At 43.9% G+C, this 16226-nt stretch overlaps 2 protein-coding genes across 5 annotated transcripts in view; both read right to left on the reverse strand.

Moving 5' to 3' along the window:
• Positions 1 to 11604, reverse strand: part of tulp3 (TUB like protein 3) — a 72673-nt gene extending 61069 nt beyond the window's left edge. Inside the window, exon 1 of one of the 3 annotated variants that reach the window (XM_084330040.1) lies at positions 11504 to 11604. In XM_084330040.1, coding sequence (XP_084186166.1) covers positions 11504 to 11523 — 20 coding nt within the window. In that variant the 5' untranslated portion in view covers positions 11524 to 11604. Of the gene's footprint in view, positions 1 to 1280; positions 1339 to 10891; positions 11023 to 11503 lie in introns of those variants that run through there. The other 2 variants (XM_084330041.1, XM_084330039.1) reach the window with 2 other exon arrangements.
• Positions 11605 to 13203: 1599 nt separating this feature from the next.
• rhno1 (RAD9-HUS1-RAD1 interacting nuclear orphan 1) lies at positions 13204 to 15934 on the reverse strand. Of its 2 annotated transcripts, none has more exons than XM_084330725.1 (3): positions 15842 to 15934; positions 14128 to 14315; positions 13204 to 14012 (listed from the first exon to the last, which is right to left on the reverse strand). In XM_084330725.1, the coding sequence occupies exons 2-3, from the start codon at positions 14293 to 14295 to the stop codon at positions 13281 to 13283; spliced, it is 900 nt and encodes a 299-aa protein (XP_084186851.1). In that variant the 5' UTR covers positions 14296 to 14315; positions 15842 to 15934; the 3' UTR covers positions 13204 to 13280. The 2 variants fall into 2 exon arrangements, with proteins under 2 accessions (XP_084186851.1, XP_084186852.1); XM_084330726.1 differs by having other exon boundaries at positions 15797 to 15930.
• Positions 15935 to 16226: the final 292 nt, after the last annotated feature.

Raw genomic sequence — 16226 nt, forward strand, 5'->3', positions numbered from 1 at the left:
GTGCGCAACAACCAGGAAGGGGGTTGGGAATTGGCATAACGACTAACAGTGGGATGGGAGAAAAAATCTGAAAAATTTAAAAATAAATAAACATAACTTATATGAAAGTGCTTGACTTAAACTTAAAAGTCTCTTGTAACATACAAAATAACTCAAGTCAGAATCGTCATCATTTTAAATAGTTAAATTTTTTTTTATTAAAAAAATCGTCATAATTTAGAAATGAGATTGCATAGGTCTATGAATCGAGATCGCGATTTTTTTTCCTATTAATCGCCCAGCCCTAGTGGCCTGTACTTCAGACTGCAGGACAGAGACAGCAACAGGCTGCTAACCCCCTGCCGGATAAGTATTCAGAGGACATGCTTGGTTACGATGCAGCCAGAAGCATACGAATGAACGGCAAGCACACACACACGACACCACCAACTCTTGTTACAGCACTCGGTGCGGGCCTGGATGCTCTGAATAAGTAACGATGCAGGGAAGCAGAAACATGAGCGAGAGACGGATCCTTAACAGCAGCTCAGTCATCCCACCGGTGGCGGAGCAGGAAGGAGGGGTGACGTTGGAACTCGCCCGCCTCTGTTCTACCTTTTCAATATGTGACGCTAAAAATCAACTATTTTTTTTATCTACTTTTTTCTCCCATTTTCTATTTTTCTCCCATCCCAATTTCGTATCGTCCAATTCTACCCTCCCCCGTCTCGAACGTTGTTAGGCCATGCCTCCCACAAGCCGGCTGCAATGTGGACTAAGCCTTACATCACGTGTCCCCTCCGGTACTCGAGGAAGCAGCCGTCGCATCTTTTCACCTGCACAGCGCGATCTCTCAGCGGCGGGGGTCTGCGTGGGAGGGACACGCCGCCCCGTCGCTTCCTGATTATGCTGCGCAGGCGCACCAACCAACCTGTAGGAGTCGCTGTCCACAACATCCGATCCCCACCCATCAGCTTTCCCACCCCTAACACTGCCAATTGTGTTAGTATGAACGACCAGCCAAGCTGATAGCAATGTGGAGAGCTGGGCTCGAACCCATTGTCTCCTGCATTGGTGGCGAGCGCCTTGCCCACTACACCACCTAGCCGCCCCAAAACCAACTCTTTCCAACACTAAACTCTCCCAACACACCCGTCTTTTGGGGGGCCAATCCCAAATCCACAAAACACAAGTAAGAACGTGACTCTCGAGGTACACAAATCACGGATGACACCCAAATAAAACTACGAAATGATAGTGTGTGTGTGTGTGTGTGTGTGTGTGGTGCTCCATGAGGCTACCTGTAGGACCAGCGACTGTAGACAGGCTGGGATCCTCCATCCTTTACCGTGTCCATGAATGCTGCTTCGGTTATGCTAAGTCCAGAAGACCCCAGCTATCTCTATGCAGCATCACGGCGATATCATTGGTTCACCACGGAGCCTGGAGGTTTGCTCTGCAGCCCTACCCACCGGCCAGCCAGCCAGCCCTGCAGGCTACCAGAAGAACACCGCTACTATGTCACTGGGAGTGTCGCTGTGTTCCACCCAGGGGACTGACAGCCGCCCCTGCCTGCCTGCCAAGCGGGACCGCGGTCGGGGAGCAGGAGGTGTTGCCATGGCTCTGCACCGCAGGCGACGCCGCAGAGGGATGCAACTAAGGTAGGTATAAATGTGACGGGCCCAAAAAAAAAATAAACTTCTAAATCTAATTCATTGGAGCCTCGCACAAACAAACAAAATGGAAGTTCTGAAAGTTCGATAAAGTTTAAAAGGCCGCCTTGAACCGGATTTATGCACCGGGATTGAAAGGGTAAAAGACACGTCATGAATGAATGAATGAAAACTTTATTTAACAGATTGCAGAATGGGTACAATACAGTACGGCTCAATACATACAATTGTTAAGGGGATGCAGACCTGAGAAAGACGTTTGTCTTGTTTCCATCAGGGTCCCCCATTTTCAATTCATATAGACATTTATGACATACACAACATACATGACATTTATGGCATAGGGACATATAGGTATTTAGTACTGATACATTTGTGACATAAACGGTATTCCAATATACAGAACTGTTACCCCTAGATCCTGACAGAGTATATACATATGATGGGGAGGGGACTGTACATTAGGGGGGGGTGGGTGGGTGGGAGAGAAATATACATACGGCGGGGAGGGAATATATACATGCGGTGGGGAGGAGACTGTCTATTAGGAGGTGGTGGGGGTTTTGGGCATTTACGGTGGCCAGTTTCGAATTGCAGCCTCCCGTAGGTGCTCTTTAAGAGCGGTTTTGAATGTGGGCAGGGATTCACATTCCTTTACAGCTTTGGGTAGGGCGTTCCACATTGTTGTGGCATAATTGCGAAACGTGTTTAGTCCCTTGTTTGAGCCGAATCTGGGTTTAACATGATTTGTTGAGCTTCCTCTGGTGTAGTGGTTGTGGTATTCACTGACCTTTGGGAAGTATTTTGACATGTACATGGGCACCCCGGTCGTATAGTGTATCTTGTAGACCAGGCCCATTGCAAGTTGCTGTACTCTGTCGTCTACTCTAAGCCATCCTAGGTTGTCAAAGTGGGCAGGGGTGAGGTGGGTTCTGGGGTTCAGGTCAAGTAGTAGTCTGACCAGTTTGTTTTGTGATTTTGATTTTGTACCTTTTCAATATGTGACGCTAAAAACCAACTCTTTTTTTTATCTACTTTTTTCTCCCATTTTCTATTTTTCTCCCATCCCAATTTCGTATCATCCAATTCAACCCTCCCCTGTCTCGAACGCTGTTTCTTGCCTCCCACAAGCCGGTTGCAATGTGGACTAAGTCATACATTGCACGTGTTCCCTCCGATACTCGAGGTAACAGCAGTCGCATCTTTTCACCTGCGCGGCGCGATCTTTCAGCGTCAGGGGTCTGCGCTTTGGAGGGGCGCCGCCCCCATCGCTTCCTGATTCTACTGCGCAGGCGCACAAACCGATCTGTAGGAGTCGCTGTCCACAATGCCCGATCCCCACCCATCAGTTTCCCACACCCATATACTGCCAATGTGTATTAGTACAGACGACCAGCTAAACTGAAAGCAATGTGGAGCGCTGGGCGCGAACAGGCGAACCCAGCGTCTCCAGTATTCATGGTGAGCGCCTTGCCCACTGCACCACGTAGCCGTCGCATCTTTTCACCTGCACAGCGCGATCTCTCAGTGGCGAGGAGTAACGCGTGAGAGGCTCACGCTGCCCCCGATACTTCCTGATTCTGCTGTACAGGCGCACCAACCGACCTGTAGGAGTCGCTGACCACAACGTCCGATCCCCATCCACCGGCTTTCCCACCCCCTAATACTGCCAATTGTATTTAGTATGAACGACCAGCCAAGCTGGTAGCAACGCCGAGAGCTGGGCTCGAACCCAGCATCTCCTGCGTTAGTGGCGAGCGCCTTGCCCACTGCGCCACTTAGCCGTCTGAAGGGGAGATGGTTTTAGAAAGACCGTGTGAGATAGGCAACTCTCGAAATTCTGAAAGCGTACAGTACAGGCAGCATTCTCAATTCTAAAACAGGAAAGGCGTGGGGAACCTTTAGTCCAGTTGCTAGGAGATCTGAATCTTACTTTTTTTCTCCCTCCCTCTGCTTAAATGTGCACAAGTGCAAGAAAGAGAAGATATAGAGACAACATGTGTGTGTGTGTGTGTGTGTGTGTGTGTGTGTGTGTGTGTGTGTGTGTGTGTGTGTGTGTGTGTGTGTGTGTGTGTGGTATGGGTAGCATACAAGTCAACTGGGGATAAGCAGGGGAATCATTCACCTGAGGGAGTAATTATACCGCAAGTCAAAACAAATGATGGAAATAAGCAGCGAGTGTCAATATAATAATGCTCCCCTGGTGGCTGGGGGGAGTGGAGAATGTAGTGCCGTCATGCAGCACAAGTACAGTAAATCGAAAAGAGGTTTGGCATCCAGCCAGAGTGCAAATGTAACAGTAAAGTGCAACAGCAAAATATAATGGACACAACACAGGTGATTAAACTGGGTACAGAATATATACAAATGAGTACTACAGAGTGTAGTGCTAATCAGATGTATGTACAGAGTTGTAGTATAATATGTACAGTGATACAGGTATAAACACAGTATGGTAGAAGTCATACTGGCCAGCGGCGTAAGTAGTAGGAGTAGGTACAGATATGTACAGATATGTAAAAGGACTATGTGCAGGTAAGTACAGACAGGTGTGTACTATAGATATATATGCAAGAGAATAAATAGAATACAGCATTATTGTACATACAGAGCTATGGGTTATATGCAGGTGTATAAGTAAGTATATAGAGGTAGGTAATAGTATAAATTGAGTATAGGCAACAGAGTTCAGAGTCGTACAGTATGGGCAACAGAGCCTAGGGTGTATAGTGTATATTAAATGTACACTGACATGCACTAAGGGTTTAGAGACTCACTCGTGAGTCTGCTGATTGAAAGAGTGGCCGTGAAATGGAGAGAATCACATATAGGCTGAGGCTACAAGACGAGAAGTTTGAATCAAAATGGGAGAAGTGGGAAGAGTATAGGAAAAAAAGAAACGACATCACAGGAGAGTGAAAAGGAGACAAGAAGAAAAAACGAAACGAAAATAAACTATGAAGGTACCAAAGAACCCATGTCACTTTTTTTGTATTTTTTTTTGTATTTTTTTGTATTTATTTATTGTTTCTCTCTTTTCTTTGTTTTTGTTTAGCTGTGTTTTTTCCTTTTCCCCTTTAGTGAATTTATTTTAGGTCAACTTGTCATTCGATTTCGATATAAATTTTTCTAATATCAGCTATATCTTTTAGTTCTTATCTATCGAATTCTATTGTACTGTCGTTTATAATTTTGACCGCCAATTGTATTATTGTATGTGGATGTTTTGTTTGTAAAGCAAAAAAACTGGAAATAAAAATGTAAGTATAAAAAAAAGAAAGAGTGGCCGTATAGCTTTGAATTCAAGCCGACAGTGAACTGTATGGGTATTGAAGGGGGGGCATCAGGCCAATCCATCTTATTGTGTGTCGTGTAACAACCTCTTCGTAAACGACTAGAGCAGAAATGACAGCTTTAAAAAAAAAAAACTGTGTTCAGTGTTATATAGCATTAAACGTGGTGAAGGCGCTGTATCGCAAATGCCGGGGATGTTTTCTCAGTCTCTCTCAGTGCATGACCAATAGAGTGGATTGCTCAACCTGAACCCACTGGGGTCATATATGTGTCTGGAATGCGCCGAGCCGCCGCAGTAAATTACACATCAGTCGTCCTCGTCTGCTGCCGAGACTGCCTGTCTAACCCACTGGAGGAGAGGCTTTCAATCCGAGTGGTTTGGGATACTTAAACATTCTTGGAATATTGAGGGAATTGACCCATATCAAGCCCCGCCCTCTTTTCTCGATCCTCCAATCACAACTGTTGCTTAGAAGCATTATTATTCTCAATTTCACGGGAGGAAAAAAAACGTAAAATGATCGTGGTGTGGGATCTGTACCAAACAAAATATGTTTTATTAAGTCTACAGAATACGATTTGTAGGCTGGGACATCTCTGTAGCACCACAATACTTAATTTAGATGGTATTTTGACACACATTTAGCCGTTAACAAATACTGCACCTCCTGCTATATAATTATCTAATTATCTGCTTTTGTATTGTATTGTGATTTTGATTAGGCTTAATTGACAGAGGAAAGCAACAGTTGTGATTAGAGGATCAAGAAAATACACGGCAGTTTGAGATCTAGGCCAATTGTTCAGCCTGGCATAGAACTAGTAAAATAGACACAAACTAGAACTAATCTGCTCGATTCTCAAATATTCATGAACCCCCCCCCCCCCCCCCCCAAAATATGACCCCTTTAAAACACTAACGTTACAGCTCCTCTTTGCTGTTGTAAGCAATCAGCTGTATAACATTAGGGCTCCGGTGCCTAGGGCTCTGGTATGGGAATAGCACCGCACACGACCGCAGCAGACTACAGAGAGTGGCCCGTTCAGCCGAACACACAATTGGAGGTGGGCTTCCCACTCTCCAGGACATTTACAACAAGCGTTGCAGGGCCAAGGCTAAGAGAATAACCAAAGACTCTAGTCACCCAAACAACTGCCTCTTTGAACTGCTGCGGTCAGGCAAGCACTACCGGAGTATCATGGCCAGTACAGAGAGACTCAGAAGGAGCTTCTATCCCCACCCCACTAGGCCATCCAGGATGCTCAATGACTCCATGTAACAACCCATCATCTACACTCATTGCACACACATCCACATGCACACACTCAGTTTTAAACAAGCACTCACCTTAGACACTTTAACACTACATTATATTTATCTATTATTAAAGAGATTTGCACTACGTACATTCATACCTCATTTGCACCTTACCTCAAAGTTTTGTACCTCATTTTCTGCATTGTACCTCACTGTTTACTCATTTTACTCACTGTACTTAGGTTGTACTTTAGATTCTATATTGTATATAAGTATATTGTATATTCCTCTTTACTTACTTTCTTATTTACTTTCTTTACTGTATGAAGCACACTCTCGGGGGCTCATACTAGGCTTGGGCGGTATGACGGTATTACGATATACCGGGGTATTTAGAAATACCGACGGTATTGAAAATCAATACCGTCCGTCACGTCAAAATCACAGATGCGCTTCAGCTTCTATTACAGTGAAATGGAGTTTTGAGTGTAGTGCACACACGGAGTGTAGTGCACACACGCGCCAGCAGAGGGCGAGACCAGTCTAGTGGAGCGAGTGGGTCACAACAGTGTTCACGTTTTACGGTAATGTTGCGACAGTGCTGTGAAAATACCGTAAAGCGTTGTGACGAGAGTTGGTGTGTGTTGTTGTGGAGTGGTGCACTGGTGGAGCAAGCAAATAATCCGTCTCTTATTATATGTGAACTAAAGAGTACAAGGTTTACACAACAGCCCCCACCCGCCTTTTTATTGTATTTGTATCGTCCTGTACTATCCGCTGTCAGCTGTTTATCTCTCTCTGTGAGCTACTGAGCTTGATTAGCTAGCGTTAGCTCACGCTAACTAGCGTTAGCTCTGCGGCTAATCTTAAGATTACCCTGAACTAAATCAATGACTAGGTTATAAAGCATTCGAGTAGTTTTCACTGCACATAGAAGTAGCCAAACAACGGGAGCATTTCGGGAGCATATGACCAAAACTCATGCAATTTCGAGCCCTTAACGAATCAAATAGTCTGCCAAGGCTAGATGCTAACGCAGTAACGCTAACGGTACGGGCTTCTGACTACCAATCTGAGAGCTGACGATGATTTGTTTACTTGGTAACACGGGTTGCCACCCCCCCCCCCCCCACCCCGCTGATGAAAATGAAAGTCATACCGTCAAATACCGTGCACCGGGGTATTATGTGATAAGGGTATAACGGTGTGAAAAAAAGGATACCGCCCAAGCCTAGCTCATACAGAACCAAGCATTTCACCGTAAAGTATGTGTATTTTATTGTGATAATTAATAAACAAACTTGAAACTTGATGCTGTTGTGTAATAAGGTCACCCTGTGCCTCTGTTCATCAGTCAGAGCAGACTCCCGAGTCCCAAGCCTTTTGGATGTGCCACCCTCTGCCAAGCGAGTGGCTCATCGTCTCCAGGCCCGTGCCAGCACTCTGATACCCGGCTACTGAGAGGAAGAGGTGCTTCAGAAGGACTTGATGTGCATGGGACAAAATTGCAGCAGAGAATGGTTGAAATGGATAACAACAGAGTTTAGAAAAATGGGCTTGTGGACAAGCTTGTTAAAGAGGCGGTTGAAAAGGAAAAACAACAGCGAGTTTTAGGGAAAAGTCCTGTGTATCATCTTCAGTCAGCCATCTGTGAAATCGGACTTTCGCACGAAAAGTCTAGGGTTTTAAGTGTATTTATTTTTTACCCAGGGAAAGTGCACAATGCACATTAAATCAACATCTTCAGGGAAATGTGCCAGAATTAGCTAATAATGAGCTATTTTTCATATGTTGTCCCTGCATAGCCCGTTTGTTGCTCTAGAATCTGTCCAGCACCGTTATCCATACTGACAGATGGACACAGTTGCAAACACACAAAATAGTGTTTATGAACCACCAAAGGATAAAAGATTACAACAAGATGGTCATCATTCTAAGCGCTAGGCTGGTAAAGATACAGTATGTCTCCTAAAATGTCTACACGGAAGTACAGGAAGTACAGGCTACAGGCTTTCCGGTTTCGACAAAACAATTATAGAAACTTGTGAAGTGCACAATATTTCCTCGTTTAAGCCACTGCAACGGCTTTGCCTGAAGAATTTACTACATGACCGGGACGTTCTAGCTTGTTTGCCGACAGGATTCGGGAAAAGTTTGGTCCATTCAGGCAGCTTCCAGGGGAAGTACATACACCGGAAATTCTACCCATGGCATAGACACTTTCGGCAGTAGTTCTTTACCAGGCTTTATCTCACGGAGATACAACTGGGAACGAGGTTATCTAAGCCCTGTCACACTATAGGCAACAGGTGTGGTCTGCCCACTCCAAAGTGCTCTGTCTAGATCAACAAATGAAGCTGTCCCGATACTTTAATAACATGAGCTTTAGCCACATTTAACATAATAAAACATAAAGCCTTTTCAGCAGGGAGGGAAAAGGTCTACAGCGTGGTGATACTTTGAAGTAAAGAGTCAAAGGGGGTTAGGGGTTGCACACATGTCTATAGTTTGACAGTTGACAGCAAATGAGTTTGAATATGGCCACTGGTGATGTCATCTGGGACATTGAATCCGTGTGTTGTTAATTACAGCTCCGTGAAATGATGTAGATGAAAGGATAACAATACCATGTCTCTTATAGGGACTGCTACCTTGTAATTTCACTGAGCTATAATTAACACAACACAAGGATTCAATGTCCCTGACATTTACTAAAAATAACAATGAATGTGTGCAAAACCGTTTAGAGGACTTGAATGTGTGAGATTGTGTGCAAAATAAACAAAGCATTGTTTTATTTATCAAGTGCCCCTTCAATGATGATCTCACCGCCTAATTTTTTTTTTTTTACTATTTTTAGCCATTTCTTGCGAGACAGGCGTGGACTGCAAAAGCTGATTAAATCAAATAAATAAAAGCATGTGGGCCTCTACCGATGGTGACACAGGAAAGGGTGGGAGCTAGCCTACACTCTGATATTCATCTCCTGGCATGATGAAAGGAGACCTATGACTTTACCAGAGCTTATGGCCGCTTCTAAGATGCACTTACCCTCACACACACACACAGATCACATGCCCCCTGAGCCAGGAACCTATGGCCACCACCTGTTCACCAGGGGGACCCTGATGTAAACAAGACGAAAGTATTTTTCTGATCTGCATCCCATTAACAATTGTTTGTATTGGGGGGCGGTCAGGTGGCGTAGCGGAGATTGTGCTTGTCACCAATGCAAGAGGCTGTGGTCTCGACTCCCGGAGAGTCAGCATTGCCTGTATGCACTCCGTAAAAACACCATACACTCGTCTTGGGCTCTAGATCTTTACCTATCCTTCGCTCTAGTATCTACACACAAATTACAATAGTAATGCCATCCCAAAACTAGGGGAAAGGGACATTCGGTAGCCTTATCACCATGAATGGCAGGGATCCAGTTCATAAACGCAATGCACCGACTGAGAGGCAAGGGGGGGGAAACATTGTCGGGAGGCCGCGAAGCAGAATAGAGAGCATGTCCCAACATGACATTCATTTCCACTTCTCAAGTCATTTTGCCTGTTGCTCTGTGTCAGTATAGCATTTGCCTACATGTCCCATTCTGGAGGAGGCGGGATGCAGCCTTATGCGTGTACCATAGATACTAGATACACATAGTTATGTTATGAATTGAAAATGGGGGACCCTGATGTAAACAAGACGAAAGTCTTTCTCTGGTCTGCATCCCCTTAAAGGAAAACTCCAACATTTTGGGAAATTTGCTTATTTGCCATCTACCCTGGAGTTAGACAAGAAGATACATACCTTTTTCTTCTCTGTGGATGCAGTAGGAGTAGAAAGACGTTGGGAACTAGGCTAATGGAGGAACCTACTTCCAGTGACTGACGCTAAGCTAGGCTAACTGTGCGTGTCTTCCTACTCCTACTGCATGCACAGAGAAGAAAAAGGTATATCTTCTTGTCTAACTCCAGGGTAGATGGCAAATAAGCTAATTTCCCAAAATGTTGGCGTTTTCCTTTAACAATTGTGTGTATTGAGACGTACTGTAATACAATTTCCAATCAATCAATCAAACGTGAAAGAGTCATCCTACATTCCAAACTGCAATCCAATCCTTGGGGGGTGGAGTTGTCATTATTTTTTTGGGACGAGGAATGCGTGGTGATAATGGTTAACCCTTTCACTGCCGCACTACCAAACTGTTAACCCGTTCACTGCCACACGACACAGCAGGTTAACCCTTTCACTGCGACAATACACAGAAGGTTAACCCATCCACTGCCACACGACACAGCAGGTTAACCCTTTCACTGCGACAATACACAGAAGGTTAACCCATCCACTGCCACACGACACAGCAGGTTAACCCTTTCACTGCAACAATACACAGAAGGTTAACCCGTCCACTGCCACACGACACAGCAGGTTAACCCTTTACTATCACACTACCGACGGTAACCGTGTGGCAGTGAAAGGGGTTGTAAAGTACAGAAACGGAGAAGCCTCCAAACGAAATACACGGAGTAATAAGAAGATAGGTTCGAGAAAATAGTATGCAAAATTAAATGTGTCGCATCTCTGGAGCAGTAAATAAATAACGTTACCCAGTCATATCAAATTAAGACGACACACAGTTGCAACATGGGGTTTTCAGCCATCATAGTTAAAACATTTTGACAAAACCATTCACCTGTTTTTGTTCATGATGTTACTTTATCCGAACGAAGATTTTGGAAGCGATCATGCAGAGCATATATATAATAACATGCAGACTTCTTCCCGTGGGCTAGCTAACCTGCTGCCATCACTACCCCAGCGAGCAAACCATCGATCGGTTGATTGATTGAAAACTTTATTAACAGATTGCAGAATGGGGTACAATACAGCACGGCTCAATACAAACAATTGTTAATGGGATTCAGACCAGAGAAAGACTTTCGTCTTGTTTACATCAGGGTCCCCCATTTGACCATCAGGGCTTTTCCCACTTTGTATCACTAAGGCACAAGTCGAGGCACAACAACACTGTTGTTGTTGTCAGTAATGTTCTGTGGCATTTTGAGAAAACGCTCCGTATTAAACTTAATAAGCACGATACAAATCCATCTCGATCGCGATACAACAAGATGCTAGCTAACGTTAAGCTCTCCTGTCCTGGCCTTTGCAACACAATGCCTTTAAAAAGTTGGTGGGAGACACAGCGAGTTTCTCCATCAAAACAGCCACGTGGAGTGATTTTTGACAACGTTTCCCCTCAGAGTGATCGATAACAAATAACAGCACATTTGTCTTGATATCTCACCTGATGCTGTAGTAACTCATGTTTGTGCCCGGTGGTTGCTATGGAGGCCGCTGCCCAGCTGCTGCTCTGCTCTTCGTGGACAACACGCTGTTTCTTTCAGCCCTTAGTTACCGAACACATCTATACAACAGGCTTTCCTATTGGTTGTGTCGGTGCGTTTTAGGAGAACTGTGATAGGGCTGGCCTGAAATTATTAGATTAAAATGTATTGATTGATTGATTGATTGATTGATTGAAAATGTTATTAACAGATTGCAGAATGGGTACAATACAGTTCAATACACACAATTGTTATCTCAACAGCCTAGTGACAATGCCCCCAAAATGTTGAGATACCCCTACCGGAGGTAGAACAAAACACAAGCATGTTTTTCCTCATCTCTAAGGTCTCCCATATGAAATGGATCTTGTATAAAAATATTTTACTGCAAAACTTGTTAAATTGATAGATATTGTTATACACCCCCAAAGGAAAAAAACACCCAAAATATAGCCTGGCCGTATGAGAGTTGAGACATATAAACTCATGTAGATTAATAATACAAGCTCCAAGAGCTTTCAAACTTGACATACTAGCAGTCAGACAGTTGCTTAACCTAATACAAAAACCTGGATGTGAATATCTTTATGCATGTAGGAAATATCTACCTATGTACACATACTATAAGGGGATGCAGACCATTGTGTCATTATGGGTATTGTCATTATACAGCACAAGTACAGTACAACGAAAATAAGTTTGGCATGCCACCAGAGTGCAAATGTAACAGTAAAGTGCAATGGTACTGTACAATGTAGTTGATTAAACTGGATATCAATTAGTACTACTAAGTAATATTGCTAATCAGATGTATGTACTAGAGTTGTAGTATTGGTATGTAGTGATACAGGTATAAAGACACTATGGTAGCAAGTCATAGTGGCCAGCAGCATAACTGAGTAAGTAAGGGACATGTACAGATATATAGTACAGATATGTAAAAAGGATTATATGCAGGCATGTAGACATACGGTTCTGCTGCCAGAGCTATCACTGTCTCAACTCGGGACATGAGAACTAGAGACTCACATCAACGACTATCTTGATTCTTTGCACTAGAGACTCATACCACTGGTCTATCTTGTGTTTGTACTTTTATATTACTATATTATATTGTACTGTGAATCTATGCATCCCCCCCCCCCACGCTGCTTTGACACCCAAATTTCCCCTAGGGGATCAATAAAGGATTATCTTATATGTATATGGTATTATATATATGGTATATACAGCATTATTGTACATGTTATCATACAGAGTCACAAGTTATATTGAAGGTGTTTATTTCATGTCCCACAATGGTTTTTATTGAAAAATATAATTAATTTTGGGGGTGAAATAGCACACTGTACACCTACCACACACATGGTTACTGTAGCATCATAGTTATATTCATCTTTCTATGCAGTGTTATGTCTAGTACGAGAGGACACAAATAGTGAGAGTCTTGGTTGCCTGGCCCTAACCCAGGGCAAATATAACTGAGAGGGCATACATAATACCCTCATCTCGCACCTTGTTGCCCATATGCACATGTCCAGAGTTAATAAATTTGTTCTTTTTATTCTATTTTTACTTCTCCACTGTACTATAATTCTGTGACCTGTACCTGCCCCATGCTGCCATGATGCCTGAATTCTCATGAGTGCCTGAGTCCTCATCGCCCAGTCCTACAGATATACAATGGCACTGTTGTAGAGTTCTGTTTTCTTTTTTATCTCAGTTCTAGAAACAACATCAACTGCTGATCAGTGCAGCTGAATCGGAAAGATGACCCTTCTCCTTCAGTAATGTCATAAACCCCCTCCTCCTCCGCCATGTCACCTTCACCCCGTAGTCCCGCTCGGGGGTGTCTGCCACCAGGACGCCGGTGGGCTGATGGTGTGGAGGCGTGGACAGTTGGGACAACTGGGAAAACAGCAAGTGAATAAACGGAGAGGAGGGACAACCTCCCCCTTCCGGTAATACGTCCGGAGTGTCCACGTTGGGTGGCGTGAAGACGCTGCTCATGTTAGGGGTGCGAGGCTCTCCGGGCAGAGGCGTTGAACCGGACAGCACTGGGATTTTGGGTCGCTCGACTACACAGGCGTCAAGCCGCTCCGAACGCCCGCTAGAGGACACCGCGCCATCACGTGACCCTGACCCCCGCACACTTCTTGTCCTAAGCGAGGACAATTGTCCATTCAGTGCGTCCGTCTCTTGTGCATTCTGGTGAGACAATGTCTTGTTGACTTGCCGTTGACATCCTGGACCGGCCACCAAACAACACTCTGTAGCCGTTTTTCTACCCGTATTCTTTGGTTGAGACTGGTCTCGCGTCCTGCTCTGCTTGAATGACAACGACGGGATCTTGCTTTTCCTGGATAATTGATTGCTTCTATCAAGAATGCTAGTGGTAGACTGGCACTTCCGCCGCCCCCTTCTCAGTGGAGGGGCAGGTAAATGTGACTGGTCAAACTGTGGACTCACCTGAACAGATACAAGTGGCAGGTAAAACAGTCAGATCATTATCAAGTCAACATTAGAGTATAAAGACTGTTCTAGCTTAGAAGTCTCTATTGGGAGAATACTGTAAAAGACTTACCCAAGAAATAAGGGCTGCATTGTTATGACTTTGCGCCTCTGTGATAAATGACCTGGGATTGAATGCTGCACGCACTTCTGGCTCATTTGAGAGTCTGCCTCGACCCAGTGACGGCTCCAAGAACAGCAGGGGAGACTTCTGTGACGCCTTTCGGGATTTACGGGGCATCAGAAATCATGACTGGTTCCCTGGTGAGATTGATATGGTATGATATGAGCTGAGCAGAGTATTTTTTTTTTTTTTACAATAAAGCACATATAACAACAACAATGGAAACAACACCTACCCAACAAACACAGTAGTGTATATTTGTATATTAGGTTGTATGTCAAAAATGGAACAGTAGTACTGTATATCTGTATGTCATAATATATATCTGTATATCTGTATGTTGTGTATGTCATAAATGTCATTATGAATTGAAAATGGGGGACCCTGATGTAAACAAGACGAAAGTCTTTCTCTGGTCTGCATCCCCTTAACAATTGTGTGTATTGAGCCGTACTGTATTGTACCCATTCTGCCATCTGTTAAAGGGGAACTATCTTATAAATGGCCTTTGAGTGTTTAGCATTGTTTCCTAGCTATGTGAACTTATATTAATATGATCTATGTCTCAAAATTCTCATATTGGCGCATTCTTCCAATTCTCCTCTCACAATATTCACCCTCACTGAACTGAGTCATTTGAAAATGTGCGCGATATGTGATGTCAGAGAGACACCGCTGCATGTTAATGTTCAGGCGCCGGGGCCGTGGCGCAGTGGTTTAGGAGCCCAGGCTCAAAACAGCTCAAGATCTTGAGGTAGAAAAATGCTGTTTTTGAGGACTTGATTAGAAATACAAAACAATGAATAAAAAAAATATATATATTACAGAGGTGTTCCATAGACTCACAGGAATTGTGTAAAAGTGCCCAAATAGTGAAAGAAATAGTAAAATAGTTCCCCTTTAATAAAATTCTCAATCAATTAATAATAAAAATCTGGCTCAGGATTAATAGCATAACCCTGAATATCTTTATCCAGTATCAATAGGCCTACCTAAAAAAATCAAACAGTACTAGTAAAAAACATCACAATTAAAAACATAAAATACAAAGAATGTCAATCTAAAAGTGACCTCCAATCCATTTTTCCTCCATAGAACTGACTTGGCACCTTTCCCATACAACTTCTAACCCTAACAGGCAGTTCTGTATCCGTATCAGTGAGCTCCCTCTAGTGGAGTGCGAATGTATATCCCTGACTGATTATATTGTCCCTGATATAATGGTGCTTCATCACAATAAACAATCCTATATGAACTAGGCACAAATAATATAGATCTGCTTCAGTTCACTGTCTTCTACCTTGAGCCACTTGCTGGGCACCGTAATCAAATCCCGACTATAGCCTGTTTTGTGATGTTTGCGGTTTGTTCTTTAACACTGTGCTAACGAGCAACAAGCATAGAACAAATCAATGATTGATTGAAAACTTTATTAACAGATTGCAGAATGGGTACAATACAGTACGGCTCAATACACAATTGTTAAGGGGAGGCAGACCAGAGAAAGACTTTCGTCTTGTTTACATCAGGGTCCCCCATTTTTCAATTCAAACGTCAAACGCCAAACGGACACTGTGTACAACAAGACAACAAACAGCACCAGCGAATGTTTCCATACCTGCTTCTTGTTCAATACATCTGGAGATTATCGCAAGGAACTTACCTTGACGTTTATATATTTAACTCCCAGATGTAGCTACTAGCTAGTTGTCTTTACGACGTTCAGATGTTTTGTTTTGTCTTCAGTCATTTCCGTCTAGTTTTATATGACGTCATCCCTGATTGGGCTGCGTGTAGCTGTTCCGCAACAGTAAGTGACTTCCGGGGTAGGCCTGATTGGCCCCGACAGGCACGTGACGCGCAACTTTCTCTGCCGCGCGGCACGCTCCGCGGAGCCCTTACGGAATTACGTAACCGTCCAAATACGCCATGACTCTCATTCGTCACGTGCCTGTCGGGGCCAATCAGGCCTACCCGGAAGTCACTTACTGTTGCGGAACCGGTACACGCGATTGGCGTAGTTGTTCGTATTTCCCATAGATATCTAT

Source organism: Notolepis coatsorum (assembly GCF_963971535.1).
Source record: "Notolepis coatsorum genome assembly, chromosome: 15".
In the NCBI taxonomy this organism is placed as follows: Eukaryota; Metazoa; Chordata; class Actinopteri; order Aulopiformes; family Paralepididae; genus Notolepis; species Notolepis coatsorum.